Source organism: Styela clava, chromosome 7 (assembly GCF_964204865.1).
Source record: "Styela clava chromosome 7, kaStyClav1.hap1.2, whole genome shotgun sequence".
NCBI classification, from domain to species: Eukaryota; Metazoa; Chordata; class Ascidiacea; order Stolidobranchia; family Styelidae; genus Styela; species Styela clava.
In genome coordinates, this window is record NC_135256.1 from 23,686,919 (window position 1) to 23,706,303 (window position 19,385).

Below are 19,385 nucleotides of genomic sequence, written 5' to 3' on the forward strand. Positions count from 1 at the left end.
ATAAAAGTCAACCAAGGTGAATTGGACTCAGACAGTAAATATCACAAGTGCACGCCTTCCTATACAGTAGTATAAATTGAAAATTATTAGCGCTAAGCTAGAATCTGAGATGCAAAAACTCGAAAATCCTTCGCCTAGGTTATTTTGCCTTTGTGACGTCACAATAGTCCTGCGTTAACAATGATAATTCATTATGACGGAACAATTGAACAAATTTGCATATCATACAAAATTTCTATTTTTATGGGTTTCGGAATTCTTAAAATAAAATCTGAGTTAACAGACAGGTGCGCAGCATTACATAAATACCTATTTTATGAAAAATTCAAAACCGCCCAAAATGACTTACGCAATTCGGTTATTAGCGTGACGATATGTGAATTCAAATTTATATGTATTTATATATTTTATTATTTATTCAAAGATATATGTATATGTAAATTCAAATTTTAATGGAACATTTTATTTAAAGGAGAAGCAAAGCTATACAAAATAGAGCATATGTCCCACTCAGTTACTGTCAAAGATGATCTACATAGTCTAAAATAAATTCATTTTTTTAATTTCACTGTCGTAAACTGGTTAACACGTCATCAAAATCTGTTTTTTCCAATGTTTCTCTTTCAACACTTAGAAGTGCAAGATCACGGAGACGATCCTGTCCCGTTGATGCACGCGAATACGACAAAATAAGTTTCAATTTGCTGAAAGTCCGATCACAGTTTGCAATTGAAACTGGTATTGTTAACAAAATTTGTAGAGAAATTCGCAGATTGGGTAAAACGTCGTCTCCAAAAGACACAATAAAACCAAGAAGAGCCAAAGGAGTTTCCGGTTGACCTACAGTTCTGTTACTGAGCAGCATTCTGCAATCTCCAATTTCGGTGAAAAGTTCGTGGCCATTGATGTCCGTGTGGTAGAGATTTGCAAAATCTGTGCAATCTCGACGAATTGTCGAAAACGGCATTGAGGTCTTTTAGCACAGTATAATATATTTTATGTAACTCTGCCGCAAAGTACGGTACTTTGACAACAAAATACAAAACCACGTATTACTCAAAACATGTATTAACATCATCCAACCAAATTCCGTTTCCATTTGTCTCCAGCGCAGAACTAATATCAACTTACATCCGAGTGCGCAGGCAAGAACTTAACGATACAGAACCACGTAATTAACCCGGTGCATTTTGTTACCTAACGTTACCAAATCAAATTTTGCTTTGTTTTCCGGCCAGATTTTTTTGGCCATGTAATTACGATGGAAATCTGACCGTGATATGTGCGTGATGACGTCGGCAGTCGTAAGTGGTCTGACCAAGTGTGCAGTTTGCCATGTACTAAGATTAGATGTCTGCCGCCGGTGCGATCTTGCTTGTGACCGTTTTTTACCTTTGTTGTGAAATTTTTGCCAGCCCCATTTTGGCGCCCCTGTACCTTGGCGCCCGGGGGCATATGTACCCCACTGCCCCCCCCTAAGCTACGCCTCTGAGGTGATAGCAGCTACATGATATTTTATCGGCGAGTGGAAACCCTACAATCTGCGTGGGCATCACAACTCTACGACTAAAATTAACAGCATCCTGAAGACTTATCGTAGTCGAAATTTACTAGAAATCAAGGCGGGTGTCGCCTGACATTTATTATTGTATTGCGGCCAAAAAAAATAAAAATATGGAAGAGCTCTCCATAAAATAGTACATTAGCTACATACGGCAACGTTTGACAGAAACATACGTGATGCGACTCATATGGATGGATGTGCATTGCTGATGAACAGTCCAAACAAGTGGTTTTGCCTAAATATTCATTGGCAATGATTATTTTTGAGTGAACGGTATGTGGATTTTATATTCCAATCAATATCCCAACTCATCCAATCAAAACACTCAACTCGAGAGTTACTAACAAAAGCATCATGATGACAATATGGGCGCCGCTGCCCACTCAACTCCGTCTAATGATTAACTTGACAATGTTTGTTGAACGCCCCTCTACGAAGACAACAATAAGTCAAGTACAAAACGTCTAGCCCTTTGGACTTAATTAATTGATACAAATATGCTACTTCAAAACTATATATATATCAATTAAATGTGTTGGATTTTCATAACATAAACAATCTCTTCGGGCATACAATTCACTGATAGTTTACAAATGGACTAAATAAAATTTTCTTCACTCGAGTCAAATAGAAAATATTATATATATCGAGGGTTTCAAGACAAAAAAGCGACATTTGAAAACATTTTCACGTAATTCAGTGCATTTCTATATCTGAGAGTGTCCGTCAACTAATGATATCTTATATATAAAAAAAATCTGTGGTGGTTTACGAGGAGATGTTGAAACACAAATACCATCCTGTTACAATCATTATTCTCAATGTTTCCAATACAATCATTTTGTAACTTTAGCACTCATTTTCAGCGATCAAAATACTACAATAAGAAGTGTCGTTTTTTATTTCGCATTTCACAATACAATATTCATTTCACATGAGCTTGTTTTTTTTACAAAGTTATTCACACGCAGTATAAATTCCTAAATAAATAATATATATATTCTTGATTTGTCCTTTTGACAGAGATGTCAGTAGATTGCAGTTCAACATTTTGTCAACTAAACATCTAGGAGTGAACAAAATGAAGGTTCCCAAGAAAAACATTTACCATAGAAATTTGGTCGTGAAGTGATCAAGAAAACTTTGTGTCGGGAATCCCGAAATAAGTTTAGGCCAACACAGATTGTTTTGATATGTATATGATGCAAAATATTTAACCACCTGACATTGAGATGCTGATAACTAACTTTCGCCTACAAGTATATCGCAGCTTTCGAGAACTAATTTTTGATTACTTAAACTGAACCTAAAATCACTCACAAGTCAAAATGGACATTGAATTATTGTTGATCTCTACATGAGTTCAGGAAGGCTGGTGTGTTCAAAATAGCGTAGTCTATCGTTTGTATAATATTTTGCGAGGCTCCGCTGCCATCTTACGGTTTTATCTCACAGTAATAACACGAAATCATAGTTGATAAATCATTGCACCAGAGACGTTGTTATGAAAGATTTATAACTGAACGTATAGATTAGCTGCCGAATATTTTGTTCGAACAGTGCTATCAACTGATTGGTGTTTCTTATTTATTGTATATCTTACGTCACAAAGAGTTTTCAGCTGAGAAACCATGGAACAAAAAAAAAATTGCCCATGTTCTTGACGGTTCCATTACATTTGAACCCACGTACATTTGAACCCATGACAATTGCACCTGATTGCTATTGCACCTATGGAATTTTTTTTGTTTCACGGATAGTTAAACCCATACTAACCCTAACCCATGGGTTTTAGCACTCGCATATAGATTGAACCCGTGGATATACGCATGGGTTCAAATGTACGGTCACCGTTCTTGACATCAGCAAGAGGGGACGCGAGTCCAGTCCAAGTAATGGATGCTTTCCCGCGCATCGATTTCCTTGTTTATTTTCGTAACAATGACAAATCAGCAAAAGATGACGTAACAATTGCATATTTGCAGCCGCTCAGACATTTCGTTCGCTCAGACATTTATTCAAGCATGGTCGTAGGCATTGCATCGTTTCCGCAGTTTTCCGTGGCATTTGTCACTTCGTAAAATTGGTTGGGAATGCAGTAATTTAATTGTTATCATGTCTTCCGATGAGCTTTAGTTCTAAATTGGTCCCGGAAAAGCTGCGATAAACCAGGCTAAAATCAGCTATCTATAAGCGATACGTGGTTGTATATTTTAATAAAAAAGGTGGTTTTAAGCATGTAACTCAGTTTGTAACTGCTAATTCTCCAAAACATTCGCGAAATGAGCATCAAAAGTTTGGCAATAGTAAAAGTATAGGTGTGATGTCTTGGGTATTACCAAATCACCAGTAGACAGAAATATTACAATTTATTATACGGCAAAGTAAGACGTCAGTATAACACAGCTTAACGCTAGACAGTCCAAACACAAGAATGAATAACAAGCACGCAGCAGGGCTGCCACTTTTGCCTGACTAAAAACATCTAGATTGACCTCGAAAAACATCTAGATATGAAGTCATTGAATTTAATGAAAAGTAACCACAATACAGTAATATTAGATGTCGAAGAAGCTAACATCATCAACTAGAATTCAATTCCCACCTGCACAACTTACAAAAGACCTTGTTCTTATCTGAATGGGCAAACCATTCCTTAAGCCAATCTTTTCTAAATTTTTGCTGGTAGTGTATACACTTTGGCCTTTTGAAAAGTTGATGTTTAAAGAGAGACACATTCAATAGCACATATAGCAGTGTTTCTCAACCTTTTTGTCTTTGCGGACCGTTTTGGTGCTCTCAAAGCGGTCGCGGACCCCTCAAAAGTTTTTTATTTGAAATTTAGTTTATAGTTTAAACAGCAACCTAATGTTCCATACAGATTTAACCAAGTCAAAAATAACACCAAACTAGTGGACATATCCATTTATTTTGTCAAATCGAATACACTCAATGGGATTTCTGCTGTTGCATATCAGAAGCAAGTCTTGAAATACGTGGTCGTGTTTTTGATAACGATAGACGCATATCGCCTTCGACGTTTAGTTGGTGACGAGCCTTGGATTTGATATGAACAAGAGCAGAAAATCCACTTTCACAAACGCAAGTGGAGGCGAGCACGTAATCGTCTTCGACGTTTGGTTGGTGACGAGCCTTGAATTTGATATGAACGAGAGCAAAAAATCCAATTTCACAAAGGTAAGGGGAGGCGAATGGAACAATAACACGTAATGCTTCCATCGATACTTATGGGTAGGACGGCAAAATGGCGCACCAAAACGGAGAAAGTGATCACTGTAGCTGTGTTCTCGTATTTATCATTGTGCTGTCATAACTTGTATTTGTCACAATAGGTCTACGGGAGATAAATCAAAATAGTTTTTGTAGGCTATTGTCACATTGTCATAGGCAGCAAATGTTTGAGCGTATTACAAAAAAACGATATTAAACTGAAAATAATTCCCTAAAATCTTAATTTAATCGCGGACCCCCTGGAAATGCTTCGCGGACCACCGGGGGTCCGCGGACCCCCGGTTGAGAAACACTGACTTATACAATATGAATGAGTTTTATCGTAAATACATACTGTTTTATCAATCTTACATCAATACTTCTAAATAATGAAATAATATTCATTCACCTATTACAGTATTACACACATCTCTTTATTTATTTCCCACTGAATAATAATTAGAACCTTGAAAAAAAAAATATCTAGATTTTATAGCTAACATCTAGGCTCCAAATTTTACATCTAGAGTGGCAGCTCTGGCACGCAGACAGGTAAAAGCAAGGAGCAATTACGAGAAAACAATTATGACATCATAATCACAAATCCAGTCCGTGTTAAAAACAACAGACTATGACGTAAATACACAACACCCCTCTCCCCTTAGGAAGAAATGAACAAAGTCACTAAATTAACAAATTTACAATGAACCCTCGATTCAATGTTCATTATCAATATCACTATAGATTTAATCTGTCAGGCGGTCTCCTGTTTCTGAGAGGATTGCGCTAGGGCAGGGATGGCGAACTACTGACTCGCGGGTCACAAAGTGACCCACCGCGTTTTATTCGTGACCCACCAAGACACGAATAAAATAAAAATACTAACATATCTGCGATTATAATTGATAAAACCGGCCTTAAATTAATCTAACAATAAGTAAACTATTATAATGTACAGTAAGTTGGGCAGTCAGGGCTGCGATTGCTCATATTTAAATTGTTAATTCCTGGCCGATATGGTAATTTTCAAAACCCCTAATCTTAGACGCATGTCTGCACCGCTGTGTACTTTTATTCGGCGCTCCGGGAGGATGTGTACCAAGATGACGCATAACCTGAAACCTAACCTGGTACACATACCATGTTCAGGTTGTGCGTCATCTTGGTACACATACTTTGGGAGTATCCTTTATTCAGCTATTGGCTCAGACATCGTTTATGACATAACAATGCAATTGATATTCATATCTCGCAACGTCTTGTCTCTTCAGGAAGTGCATTTGCAGACTGTTTTAGAGGGGTTATGCGAGAACAATGACGTTAAACAATGTCATTTGCGAGAACTAGAAGCTACTTGCATTTTATTAGTTCTCGCCTACAATGCCGTTTAGAAAACAAAATTTTTCAGACTTGAAATAAAAACCTAGAAATAACAATGGGGCAGTGTAAAAGTGCCGTAATGTGGTATAAAGCTGATCGAAAAGTATAACACTATCAGAGTGGAATTCCCTCCAAACTCTTTGGAGGGAATTCACCGTAAATAATTTGCGCATCATCCTAAACGTATTTGGTAATTCATATGCGTGTTTTCGTACTCTAATTTCATAAAATCGAGTGCCATAAAAGTCCCTGATAGAAGACATGCTAATAAGATATGTTTCAGAAGTTTCTTATTGATACAAACATTGATCAAATATCTGTGACCCACTATCTTCTGTTCCGCGATGAAAATATAATTTTTTGACCCATTCTCTGAAAAAGGTTCGCCATCTCTGCGCTAGGGTATAGGACAGGGGTCTCAAACTCAATTTACTTGAGGGCCGCCAAGACGGAGCCTTAGTGAGTCCGGGCCGCATCAGTTTTTTCACAATAAAAGCATTAAACTTAAAAAGTTAAATCTTTTCCTCTGTTTTTCTATACGCAAAACATGTCAAAAACATAATAGGCCGCGAGCCGAGGCCATGAAAAACGCATAGAAAGTGAGTTTCGTAGCGCACATCAGGTAACTACCTGAAAATGATTTTAAAATGTTCCTAAAAAATGTAATAACAAATATTGCCTTGTTCCCACTTCCAAAAGTTGCACGTTTTACGGAAAAGACGCTTTTACTACAAGAAATCTGTGCTACGATCTGTCCTATATTCTCTACATTTTCGGCAATGAATTCTGCATGACGTAACAATTGAATCGAATCAGCTGTTAGCGAGCGGATGAATATTAGTTATTACTGCTCGACCTTGCGTTGAGTTGGGCAGCCTTTCCACAGCCCTGTTTAGTTATTATTAGTTAAGTTATGCTAAGACGTTGTTGAAAAATGTATAAGTAAGTTATTAAACACTTGTAGATCCTTACAACGGATATGGGCCGTGAGACGAAGCCTTGAAAACGCCCAGAAAATGAGTTTCGTAGCGCACATCTGGTAACTGAATAAATTCTTCAGTTTAGTGTGAAAATGAACATACTGAACGCATTACAGCTTGTTCCACAATCCTGATGCGAAATTGAATATAAGAGGTTCCCGGAAATTCAATAACCATAAGTTCACAACACATACATAAGAACTATGCAATTCGAGAGCCCTACAGCACACTAACACAAATGTATTCCTGTAATGTTTTGCCTGACCAAAATCGGACTTCCTCAGTCAATCATAATTTATTAGGTAGATTATGAAAAATATGGCATACGTGTAACCAACAACAAAAAATACTTTAATTGTGTGACAGGAGTGGCGAGTGACCTCGAAAGCAGCGACACCAACAACGCTGATTCACATTAGCGAATAAATTTTATGTAATAACCACAAGCAGTTTACAACAAGAAGAGCATAAAAAGCTACATCCATTTTATAGAAGCTATCAAACGGATTTATTTTTAAGCAATGAAGTCACAAATAACATAGTGAGCACGAAAACACAAATAAATCAGTTATTTCTCACTTGGAAATTTACCAGAAAAGTCAAGAAAATTGTATAATATGTACATAACATAGTGAACAGAAATATTACAAGTAGTCTTTTTTTAGTTTATGTGGGTATGTATTTGAACAAAGGCAATATTATTTCTAGGAACAGGACTACGACACTAACAAATGTTTGAAAAAAAAACAAATAAATGATACTTATTAAAAATCAACTGCAATATCTAATTCACTTTCTTCTGAATTGTTTTCGAAATCCACTATCTTGAAAATCGACTTTTCCTCTATAAGTGTACTGTGATTTTTGCGGTCAATACAAAAATCTGTGCAATTTAAGTTGATTTTGGCACACTTGCATAAATTATTTTGACTATTTTTTTTACACTTGCGTTTGCCAACTCAAGAACTGATTTGAGGGCCACATGCTTCTTCAGTGAATCATTGTTGGATATAATCCCTATGTTTGCCAGTGTTAAATAGACGTGCCTTGGTATCATTTACATTCTTCATATCCTCTTCATACAGTGAACAAACAAATTCCTCAGCTTTATTTATTAATGCCTCGTTAACCTCAAAAGATCTTCATAGTTGAGAAAATATGAAATGAAAACCACAATGAAGTCTCCAACATGAGTTTGATGGGCAGTTCCAATTGCAGAAAAGTGCTAAAGTATTTCAATATGAATAGCCCATCTAAGCTGTTTGCAACTATTATGATTCTCATATACCTTTACGCTTCAAGACTTCTTGTTTAATTTATTCTATAGCAGCATGGATTAGAGCCGGCATTAGGTCGGATTGGTGGAACATTGCCGTCTTCTTTTGTAGTACAGTATCTAAAATGAGGAAGAAAATCATATTTGGAACAGCATGAGTGTAAAAATACCACTAAATACTAACTAATACCTTGAATACATAATGCATTTTATCTGATGTACTCAATGAGCGTATGTACTACAGTCCAGCAGTGTTTGCATACCATTACTAGACTATATCTACACTAAATTTTGATATATCACAGACTGAAATGCCCTATGACAGTATGAGTATGGACTATAGGCCTAGACTATATTTTAAAACATCAACTGTCTGTCTACAACTCGATTTCTCACCTCTCAATCGTTTCCAATGCTACTTTCTTTCCACTCCGGCATAACTTACCGTATCATTGCTTCCCTGGTTCTTGTCGACTCTATGAATTTAGATTTAGACCAACTGACATTAGTAAAATTGATTATTTTCTTCTCTTTCACACAACCGTGCATTACAGAAACAGCCATTAATTTCTATTTCCAAATATGCTGTGGCCTATATAGTAGTATAAGTCTGCTGAATAGTCAAGAAGAGTCATTAAATTAATCATAAACATTTCATGCAAGCCAGAAAATATCGTTGTTTGTGACATATTATTCTAGGTCTAGCCTTCCTTGGAATTACCGCACCGTACCTATTCAACAACGTCTTATGAGCTAGTGCTCAACTAAAATTGCTATTAATGGTAAGAATATACAAGTGTTTAATATCTTACTTATACTTTTCAACACCTCCTTAGAATAACTGAACTAATAATAACTGAAAAAAAAACTATGGAAAGGCTACAACGGAAAAGCAAGCAGTAGTAGTACATCTGATATTCATCCGACCACTGGGGATTCACCTACAGCTGACTAATTCGATTGTTACGTCATGCAGGTGTCTGCGTTCATTGGCCCATGATACCGAAAAAGCAGAGAAAGTAGGACAGATGGTAACACATATTTATTGTAGTAAAAGTGTATTTTCTGTGAAACGTGCAACTTTTGCAAGTGGGAACAAGGCAATATTTGTTACTAAATTTCTAAGGAACATTTTAAAATCATTTTCTGGTAGTTACCTTATGTGCGCTACGAAACTGAAAGATAAATGGCCTAGGCTCGCGGCCTATATGTACGTGTCAAAAACTATCGGAAAATCTAGGTGGAAAGCTGGGAACAAAAGAGAGTTTTTTGATACGTAGTCAATTCGACACGAGAAGAAATGAAATGTGTTGATTTTGCACCCGCTAGGTGGTGCTCAAGTGGTATTTTTACTTACCCTCTTTGATTTTACTAAAAAAGTTTCTATGTAGGGCAGGCTATCAAATGTTCTTGGAATGGAAAATAAATCTATGTTGGGTAAATGGGCACAAACGCTTGCAGCGTTCGCTATGGACCTTTCTCGAGGTTTTGATCATTTTCCCGATCTTTTCGTCGCCCTTGTCTGTGTTTTTATTTTGTGTTCCGTGTTGTCAAGTTGTAGACGAAAGATTAAAATAAAATTGTATTGTACCGGTATTACAGTATTATGGGATGCAATGCAATTTGAGAGCAGTTTTCAAATGTAAGGTATTGGGGTGCATGGGTTTGATGGACAGTGGATGCAGAAATGATATTATGCAAGATCAACACGTTGATGAGGTTTTAAATAAATCCATCATGCTATAATACCGGTATCTGAATATCAACTTTCCAATACAGTCAATAAGATCGATACTCTGCAACCACTGGCAATCTCATGACATTATGTAACAGATTTCATTGTAACAGATTACCGTATTTACTAATTTGTGTAAAATGTCTACTTTTTTCTAAGAAAATTACATAGCCTATCTAGATGGAAAATGTAGAAATCACCTAATTGCATGCTAGGTGTTTTTCTGATTATTTATCTGATTCTTCAAAAAATTTGTTTTTAAAAAAATGCTAATGATGGATAAATTGATTATTTATATTATATATTATAACTGATGATAATGGGAAAATTACGGTATGTCTCAACTTCATTCACAAATGGACATACTTCTGTACTTCAGGGACATACTGCAGTACTGACATATGGTAGACTAAATGTATCTGGTCTGAATTATTTAATATTTGTCTTATCTTTTCATTGTATACTTATTCATTGTATGAAATCACATAAATTACATTACAAAAATAAAATTTGGGCCTCATGCAATAATATTGAAATATATATTGGGTTAAACCAAAACTATCATTTTTATAAATCGGATTTTGGCAATGGATTTGACTTTGGCAAAAAAAAAAAGTTCTTGAGATAGTTTTAGGTCCGTTTTGATAGGTTTAGGTGGATATTGTACCCCATTACAATAATTTATGATCCGTGACGTTAAAAAAATACAAACAAACAGGCTTCCAGAACCACAGTACGGTAACATTGGTCAATGAAAACACCTCTCCCAGATATACTGACTGGTAAATCCGGGTCTAACGAAGTTAACGGCGTACATTCCATTCAGCTGACATTCCATCCAGACATTTGCCAGTTTGCTGATTCTGTGATTTGTCAAACAGACATTATTTTGACACCAAAATCTGAAAATTGACATCACCACCATGTTTGGTGTTATTCAGTTATTTGAGCAGTTACAGAGCAGGTACCCGCACCGCATGCTGGTATGGCGTTCATTTCACATCACATTGGCATAAACTTCGCTAGACCCAAAAATCCCACCAGATCCATGTAATGATAAAAACCAATACTTTATTTATTGCAGTAAATGGCCTCAGTTTATTCAAAATCTAGCTCGGCAGTGTGGCGTATCGTGCTAAACTGCTAAGCATTATAGCGTTAAGAATACGCTCGCTATGGCATCTCTGGTTACCCTGCCTGCGTGGGTTCGTAGGTTCTACATGCATATCACTATTGCTCCTAACTTTCGTTCTGTTCTATAGTGTAATATATTTATAATATACTTTGCAAATGTCCCATGACTCAGTGACTATTGGTATTTCTGTATTTATCTAGATACTGCAAATGGCAGAATGGTATTACTAGAAATTCTACTTGAATATTCTGATATTAAATGAAAACTCAACTATTCACACATATAGACTACCGGTATATAGTTGTGTTTTCATCTAATATCAGAATACTCATAGGAGCAATAGTCTGATTCATGTAGGTTCGAATCCCATGCGGGGATAGTTACGTGCGAGAGGATTGCTGGACTCCTTGCTGCCGTAGGGGGGTTCACGTAACCGTTGGTCGGTTACAGCTTCCTCCACCATCAAGTCCATGCTTCCTGAAAACAAATAACTAACTTATCACATACCCGACATGGAATGGTAACCGGACGAGAGGCCGTGGTTCGCCATATGATTAAGTCGTCTTATCGGCTTTCCTCTCCCCTGGGATAAATATGTAAATTCTATCCTAGGAATTAGAGAATTATACTTACCCTATCATTTGTTTTGTTGCGAAGAGCGGTGAAGTCTGACATGGATGGATGCACTCTAGTTTGTTATTATATTACAGTAATATGCTAAATTTATTTATTTCTTTATTAGTACACTGCCTTGCCTGAATTCTGAAATTGCTGCAATGACGATATATAGTGTATTTGTTATTAATAAAGCAGGAGGACTAATATTCCAGTATGATCATCACAAGCCAGTCATCGAAATGGAAAAGACTTTTGGGTTTGTGAAACATTATTATACAATTATACCTGTTCACCTCTTTAAGTAAATTACTATGTAATATAGGCTGTTTGGAAATGGCAAAACCAGCAACAGTTGGTGACCTGTCAAACTGTGGTTACTTTTATGGTTCTGCTGCATAAGCAATGCTTCATTAATTTGTACCGAATTCAGACAAACCGTTTCTAAACCAAAGTAGTTTCTTTCTTAAAAATGTTTTGTATGCATTCCTATGTCTCACCGACAAATGCTGCTTCTGAAATGTTAAACTATAGCTTCCAAGTTTTTGCAATAATCTATAACTCATGTCATTCAAATTGTTTAACTCCGCACCCAAGTATTCACACACCCGAATTATCTTTCATGTATTTTTATGAATTTACTTGAGTGTGTTGTTTGCTGTTTAGGGTGAGAGTGGTCACATGTATCAGCACGTCTTAGATCTTTTTAGAATATTTCAATTTTCCCAATGTTCCGTATGTTTATTTGATTTGCCCTGTATTGTTTCTTTGTTTTGTTGTAACAGAAAATCAAAATAAGCTTACATATTTACTTACTAGATTCCCGCTCGAGTTGAAGTTGGAAGAGCAATCTGAAGGAATCACTGTCATATTTGGACAAAGAGATGGAATAAGAGTGGGTCACATCATATTATCAATCAATGGCAAACCTGTCCAAAGTGGGAAAGTAGATGGCATCCCCGTTATGGAGGTACAGTTCTATACTATTCCATATTTATGAGTCTTTTCTCATACTTTTCTCTCATTTTACGGTGCATGTTCACTAAACGCTGTAAGTTCTTCTATTTGGCGTGGCACAACCATTTTTGAGTATGTTATTCCTAACCCCCACAATGGCTCCGTCATCCAAAGATTACGTCACTACGACCTCACAGTCACGACAAAGAGCTTGCCAAAGTATAGCAACGATCGCCCAAAATGGCATCTTTGCCATCGATAACGAACTCACTTATGCCAGCAATCTCTCTCATATCGGGATCGTTGCGGCGAGAAAATGAGAGAAATAGCTTGCTCTATTTCGGGTGATCGTCTGTATGTGTTGGATGACAGTTAGTATAGTTTGGGGTCATTATTACATTACTGTGATGTTGTGGTGACATAATTTTGAAATGACGTGGCCAGGTCGTGGCTAGGAATAACATATGCAAAAACGGTCGTGCCACGCGCACGCCAGCTAGAAGTACTTACGTCGTGTTGTGAACACCTTATCATATGTACGGTAGTTATTTATACATCAATATCAGAGCAAAATTCACTGCTTCAACCAGTCTTCAACCTATCATAACTTCCTGTAATTTATATCAAGGTAACTCTCGAATCAAGATTTTTCTTGTTAAAATAATGTTTCTATAATTAATATTCAGACAATTAGTAAGAAAGAAAATTATCCGCTCAGCATCAAGTTTGGTAGACCAAAACTTTCTTCAAATCAGAAGATAATGCTAGCGAGCATGTTTCACTCATTATATGCCATCAGCGTTCAACTTTCTCCAAAGAGTGGAAGTTCGGGAATTGAAAAACTTGAAACTGATGTGTTTACATTGCACTGCAAACAAACACTCACAGGAGTAAAGTTTGTTGTCATTTCTGATAATAAGCAAGTAGGTACTTTAGTTCGTTTCTATACCATCCAACAACTTACTATACTACCAGAACCTTTATTTATCAGAGTAGAATTGGGGGAAAGTTATGTATATATCTTGTCATGAATTCAATAACGTATTGTATATGTTTGCATGCTGGTTCAGACCAGGCTGATGCATATTTTCTATGTTGTACTTGAGGAAAATACATTCAGCTCGGTTGTAGCTTTCCAAAGTTTGGACTTTGTATTAAATATATTCTCACTGTATTTGCCTAACACTGGTATCCTAGTAGATCATGCTCCTACACGCTGTTTCTGTGATACAATTATGCTCGATGTTTGTTGCCAACTACGTAATTGGGAATCTATACCAGTTTGCCATGTAATACACTTTCCAATCGACCAGTATGTCCAACATCCCACTAACATACATCCACCAAACGACAAGTTATTTCTTTTGTATAAATGCCACATACTTACACAATCATTACCACAATCCAATCATACCCACAAATAATCATTATAAAATGCAATCATCATTTATAATTTGTATCCTTATACTGTCACTGTATTAACATATATTCAATTTTGTATTTCAGGTTGGCGTGGATACGTTATTGAACAAGTTATATCATGTCTATTCAGACTATGCCTTGAAAAATCCGTTTTATTCATTAGAAATGCCGATAAGAGCAGAACAATTTGATAATCATGTTAAAGCAACTGTGGAAAAAACACAGAAAACTGGCTCTGCCTATTGATCATGTCAGAATATCACACCATTGATTCAAACCATAGATCCAAGATATCTGAGAAACAGCATGATGAAAGTTGGAATCAGAAGGACATGAACATTTCCAATCTTCCTAGAATTATTTAATCGCAGCCATAAATGATGTTATTTTCTCTGGAAAAGTTTGGTACTTGTATTGTTCAAATGTGGATACTATTATTCGGAATTGAGAGTATTAACTCTGTGCTCTTCTGGCATTTGACATTGGGATCATATTCTCAACGACCTTGATGTCACAGTTCTATTCCCATTTTGACATTTTCTCCAACGAGAAGACAAGATGTTCATGAGAAACTCATGAAGAAGAATTACATAAATAAAAATGTATAAAAAGGCTGAGGAACATAATCATGCTACCCACAAAAGTTCATTGAAAATATTCTCATCTGGATTAACTAATTTAATTTATATTTTTAATGTCCTATTTTTGTGCCCCTCTCTGAAGGCTTTGAAACAAAAGTTATTAAACGAAGTTATCTCTGAATCGTTGACTATGAACATAGTAGATGTAGTTAGTATATGTACCCATAATAAGAAGTCGCCTATCAAAATTCTCGGTACTCCCGTAGTATGTGCAACAAGATGGCGGACATAGGAACGTAATATGTGTATCAGGTTAGGGTTAGGCCATAATTTCAAGTACAAATACTACGGGAGTCACTTGGCTAGTCCCCGAACTCGTAATAGAATTAAAATGAGGAAAATTGGAATAAAATTATGGCCTAACCCTATCCTACATAGACTATGTTCAGGTGTCCGCCATCTTGTTGCACATACTACGGGAGCGCCAAATTCTCAACTGTCATTACTCTATCATAATGAGATAATCTATTTGCAAAACTGGGTGTTGGCTTTCGAGTAATTATAGTTTTTAAAACGAAACAACTGAGAAACTTTTATGTAATTCATGAATGATTGATCATTTATTCATGAGGGAATCATTCTTTGTTGACTGTATATTTTTGAAAATGTCTGGAAAGTATTTGGATTATTGGATTGGATTATTTTTGGTTCAATCGGATTTACATTACGAATCTATATGTTTTAATTTAGGCTAATTATAGTTGAAATGTTATGCCACTATGATCTAATATATCTTATTATTTATAAATATTTTGGAACTGACTGTTTTCACTCAGGCCACAACCACGTCGAAAATTTGGTTATATTCACTTCTTTCGAGTCCAGGAATTCGATCCCATCCGCATTGATGAATAAATTTGTTTTGTTATTATTTTGGCTCACCTTGTGTGCAATAATGTTATTTTATATTTTAGTAAATTAGATTCTGGGCCATCTTTTAGGAATTAGGCACCTAAAACCATATGAATGAGTAACAACATTGGTCCAACTCTTCCACCACATTTACAACAGAAGAGAGAGTCTAAGGAAAGTAATACTGAGGAAAGAGATAAAAGTTCTTTTCATAATATTGGTCCTGCTTTACCACCATGGTTGCAAAAGAACACTGGAACACAAAGGCCCCCAATTCATAGCAAAGAGGAAAAAGAAACAGTTGCAGTTGGCCCTGCTCTACCTCCATGGTTGAAAAATAAAAATTCTGATGAGCCAGAAAAAAAGTCAAATGATGGTAAAGAAGACACAGTGAGCAATATTGGACCTGCCTTGCCACCATGGATGGAAGATAGACAAACACCAGAAGTGAGAAATGATGATGAGAATTCATTTGGTCCTCCTTTACCACCAGGATTTCAACAATCAAACTTGGAGCCACAACAATCAACTTATCCAAATAAGTAAAGTACTTTATCACCATTTTATATATAAAAACCATTTTTAAAAAATGACACTGAAAATTTTAATAAATAACGGACTGTATGGTTCTGAATTCTGATATTGCTATTATAAGAATTGTATTCTTATAAAGTGCATTGCACTTTTGTTGTTCCAAACAAACCTCTGTATCACACATAGTGACTTTGTATGATGAAATAAGCTTGGACTGAACTGATCGGGCAGTGCAGTGTTACTTTCATTATGGGGTGGTTTACTGTTATTGCTAATGCATAACTATTTTTTTTATCCTAGTGCTGATTACCTAGGAGATGCTGATTCTATTATTGGTCCCTTACCACCTTCTGGAAACGAAGACAGTTTATTATCTGTTGCGGAACAATTTGAAAAAAGGTTTGTTTGGTTTAATCTTAATAACACACATTCACTAATCTCGGATCAGTATGTTCACAGGCGAGAAATAAATTAACAGAAAGTAAATATTGCAAATGATATATATTGTCCACATCTTGATCTGTGCAAAGGGCTTATCTAGTAATTGCAAATCACCACAGATCTAAGAAAATGAAAGATAAGTTGGAAGGAAGAGAAGCACCAAAGAAATTAGAAAGAGAGGAATGGATGACTGAGTTACCACCATTATTACAGGTAATTTTTGGACGACATTCATTGTCCAGAATGATAAGAAAGAATATCGACTAATGTAAATATGATTGAACATTGAATTTAATGGAAGAAAATTGTTAGATGGAGTATGAAATATCTGGCTATCAAATAATGAGATGAATATTTGAGCACACGTTACTTACGATGTTTATTGTAATAATCAGAACAAAACTGAAATAAATTGTGCTATTTTCTGTTATTCGGCACTTGTACTTGCATTATCCTATTATCTTGCCGTAGAAGATGATCATTCGGGCTTGGCAAAATTGAATATCTAGCAGTTCCAAATCAGAATTGATTGTCTGAATCATGCAATTTTGCTCTTGACAAAAACTGAACAGCAGTTGAAGCATTTCGGTGTATTGTAGACTGAAAAAAAAAAAAAAACAATAGTGCCTTGCTGGCATTTTTAGCATGACTATGAAAAACAGGGGTCAAGTGTACTTTTGCATAGTATGAATTAGTTCAACCACTAAACTGGCCAAGCAGTATCTAACATAAGAACTGTTGGACCATCTGCTGCACTCGTACATAAAAGAGATGGGATTATTCTGATTAGTCATATTTTTCCATAATGGCAAAATTGCAGTCATATTGAAATTGACCAAATCCATTATCTGGATGCATAATTTATGTCTTAAATCTTAATCTGTCAAGTTTGCCATGAATGCGATATAACAAAGATATCACAATCAAATTATCTTGCTTGTGGATGTATGAATACAATTTAATTTACCACCTCAAAGCACAGCAGATTGGGGCTTGACCTGTGACAAATTCAGGGAATATAAATTATTCAGCGCGTTGCGAACTTTTGAAGATGTGAGCTAGAATTATGTGCGAACATCGCTACCAATTTTATTTATTTGTTCTGATATAAAATAACCCCAAAATGGTTTAAAATAAAATATTTTTGATTTGATTGAAATTCGATAGCTCAATTTACTTGCCCAGTCAAAGCAAGAATTTACTGGGCTGAATCTACCAAGTAAAAATTTGCTTATATTCATTAGTAATATTCAGTTGATTCGATTAAACTTGATCTGCTGTGGTATGATTTTTTAAATGTGTTTCTGTATGTTTAGGGCTTTGGAACTGGTCCTCGTAAGTTTCGGGCTAAAGAAAAAAATGAAATTGGTGATCGTTCTGTATGGACAGAGACTCCTGCAGACAAAGCAAAGAAGGCAGCTCAAGTATGTATTTTTTCAAATATGCCTCATTGAAATTGAAAATCGATTTGTTGGATAATACTTTTTGTTTAATATAGGGAAAGACATCTAACAGTGTGCCGGATGAGGAACGGATTAAACAAGAAGCATCGGCCAAGCGTGATGCAGAAATTGCCATGAAACTTTCTGATAAAACTGTAAGTTGTTGGACAAATGATTTATGAAGCCACCAAAGTGTTAAGTTGCTTTGAAAAATCAAAAGAAAAATTTCTGGCATAGTCTATTTTTTCTTACTCACTAAAAGAAGTTTTTCTTATGAATCAGAGTTCTGAAAGAGGTGAATCACTAATGAATATCCACGAGAAAGCAAGGAAAAGAAAATTAGAAGAAGATCAGGAATCTGGCGAAGCAAATATCCGAAGACCATTTGATAGAGAGCTCGATTTACAAGTATGAAATTCAAATGTAGCCTACTTTGTATGAATATTTTTAAATGGACATGATATGACATATTATTCAAAGCAAAGCCGTACATATGAAGATTACGTGACCTGTGTCAAATATGTATAAAATGAAAGCAATGAAATTTGCAAAATGCCTTCTTAAAGAATTTCCCTTTTCTGGGTTTTGTTACAATTACCTGCTTACTTGCTGCAACCAAGTGTAGAAAATTTGTTAATTTTTGCTACATTTTTTAGACTAACAAGTTTGATGAAGCTGCTAAGAAGAGATTCATCAAGAAAACACAGGGGCTTTCTTCTCGTTTTTCTTCTGGATCAACAACCTCCAAATTTTTATGAAATTTTTTATGTGGCTTATCTATAGCCATGCTTGAAAAATTGTTTCGGAAATTATGAGATGTTCAGCATGAACTGAAGAGAATGCCAAGATCGTATTGCTGATAACTGCTGCATTGACAATTGACATTATTCTGAATCATGTCTGTTCATGTGATATGCAATGTGAAAATATAGATGTTTTTCGTCACTATTTTCAGAATAGCAAAAAGTAAAATATTGGAAATATGAAATGCTACAAAGATTGTTGGTTTCTGGTATCGAATATCAATGTTAGGGGAATGAATTATCAGGACTATTTGATATTGTTTTTATTCTGGTGTTTTGACAGTCATATCTGATGCCAGGGCTTGATAAATATCAGCATATCTAGTAGCTTTTGTATTTCAACTAACCTTGCACTGCCTTTATTTCTAGATATAAAT

General features: G+C 35.7%; 2 protein-coding genes and 1 long non-coding RNA gene across 5 annotated transcripts; 2 read left to right on the forward strand and 1 right to left on the reverse strand.

Annotated features, from left to right (window-relative positions):
- Positions 1-7,119: 7,119 nt before the first annotated feature.
- On the reverse strand, positions 7,120-9,162 carry LOC144425251 (uncharacterized). Of its 2 annotated transcripts, none has more exons than XR_013477403.1 (2): positions 8,877-9,162; positions 7,120-8,551 (listed from the first exon to the last, which is right to left on the reverse strand). It is a non-coding gene; the product is annotated as an uncharacterized LOC144425251 (long non-coding RNA). The 2 variants fall into 2 exon arrangements; XR_013477404.1 differs by having other exon boundaries at positions 8,828-9,162.
- A 1,460-nt stretch (positions 9,163-10,622) lies between these two features.
- LOC120328992 (trafficking protein particle complex subunit 4-like) lies at positions 10,623-15,850 on the forward strand. Its single transcript, XM_039395592.2, has 4 exons — positions 10,623-12,175; positions 12,736-12,886; positions 13,560-13,796; positions 14,380-15,850. Exons 1-4 carry the CDS (start codon positions 12,078-12,080, stop codon positions 14,539-14,541), a joined length of 648 nt encoding a protein of 215 aa, XP_039251526.1. The 5' UTR covers positions 10,623-12,077; the 3' UTR covers positions 14,542-15,850.
- On the forward strand, positions 15,770-19,384 carry LOC120328990 (GPALPP motifs-containing protein 1-like). 2 transcript variants are annotated; one of them, XM_039395589.2, is made up of 7 exons: positions 15,770-16,330; positions 16,623-16,721; positions 16,883-16,976; positions 18,080-18,187; positions 18,262-18,360; positions 18,488-18,613; positions 18,862-19,384. In XM_039395589.2, the coding sequence occupies exons 1-7, from the start codon at positions 15,903-15,905 to the stop codon at positions 18,961-18,963; spliced, it is 1,056 nt and encodes a 351-aa protein (XP_039251523.2). In that variant the 5' UTR covers positions 15,770-15,902; the 3' UTR covers positions 18,964-19,384. The 2 variants fall into 2 exon arrangements, with proteins under 2 accessions (XP_039251523.2, XP_039251524.2); XM_039395590.2 differs by having other exon boundaries at positions 18,268-18,360.
- The last annotated feature ends 1 nt before the right edge of the window (position 19,385 follows it).

Bases quoted from the DNA above. Each gene is read 5' to 3' on its own strand.
- LOC120328992 (XM_039395592.2), top strand. From the start codon at position 12,078: ATGACGATATATAGTGTATTTGTTATTAATAAAGCAGGAGGACTAATA. The intron at 12,176-12,735 runs GTTTGTGAAACA...TTTACTTACTAG, and splicing joins GAAATGGAAAAGACTTTTGG to ATTCCCGCTCGAGTTGAAGT. The intron at 13,797-14,379 runs GTAGGTACTTTA...TTTGTATTTCAG, and splicing joins TCATTTCTGATAATAAGCAA to GTTGGCGTGGATACGTTATT.
- LOC120328990 (XM_039395589.2), top strand. From the start codon at position 15,903: ATGAGTAACAACATTGGTCCAACTCTTCCACCACATTTACAACAGAAG. The intron at 16,331-16,622 runs GTAAAGTACTTT...TTTTTATCCTAG, and splicing joins CAATCAACTTATCCAAATAA to TGCTGATTACCTAGGAGATG. The intron at 18,614-18,861 runs GTATGAAATTCA...TACATTTTTTAG, and splicing joins ATAGAGAGCTCGATTTACAA to ACTAACAAGTTTGATGAAGC.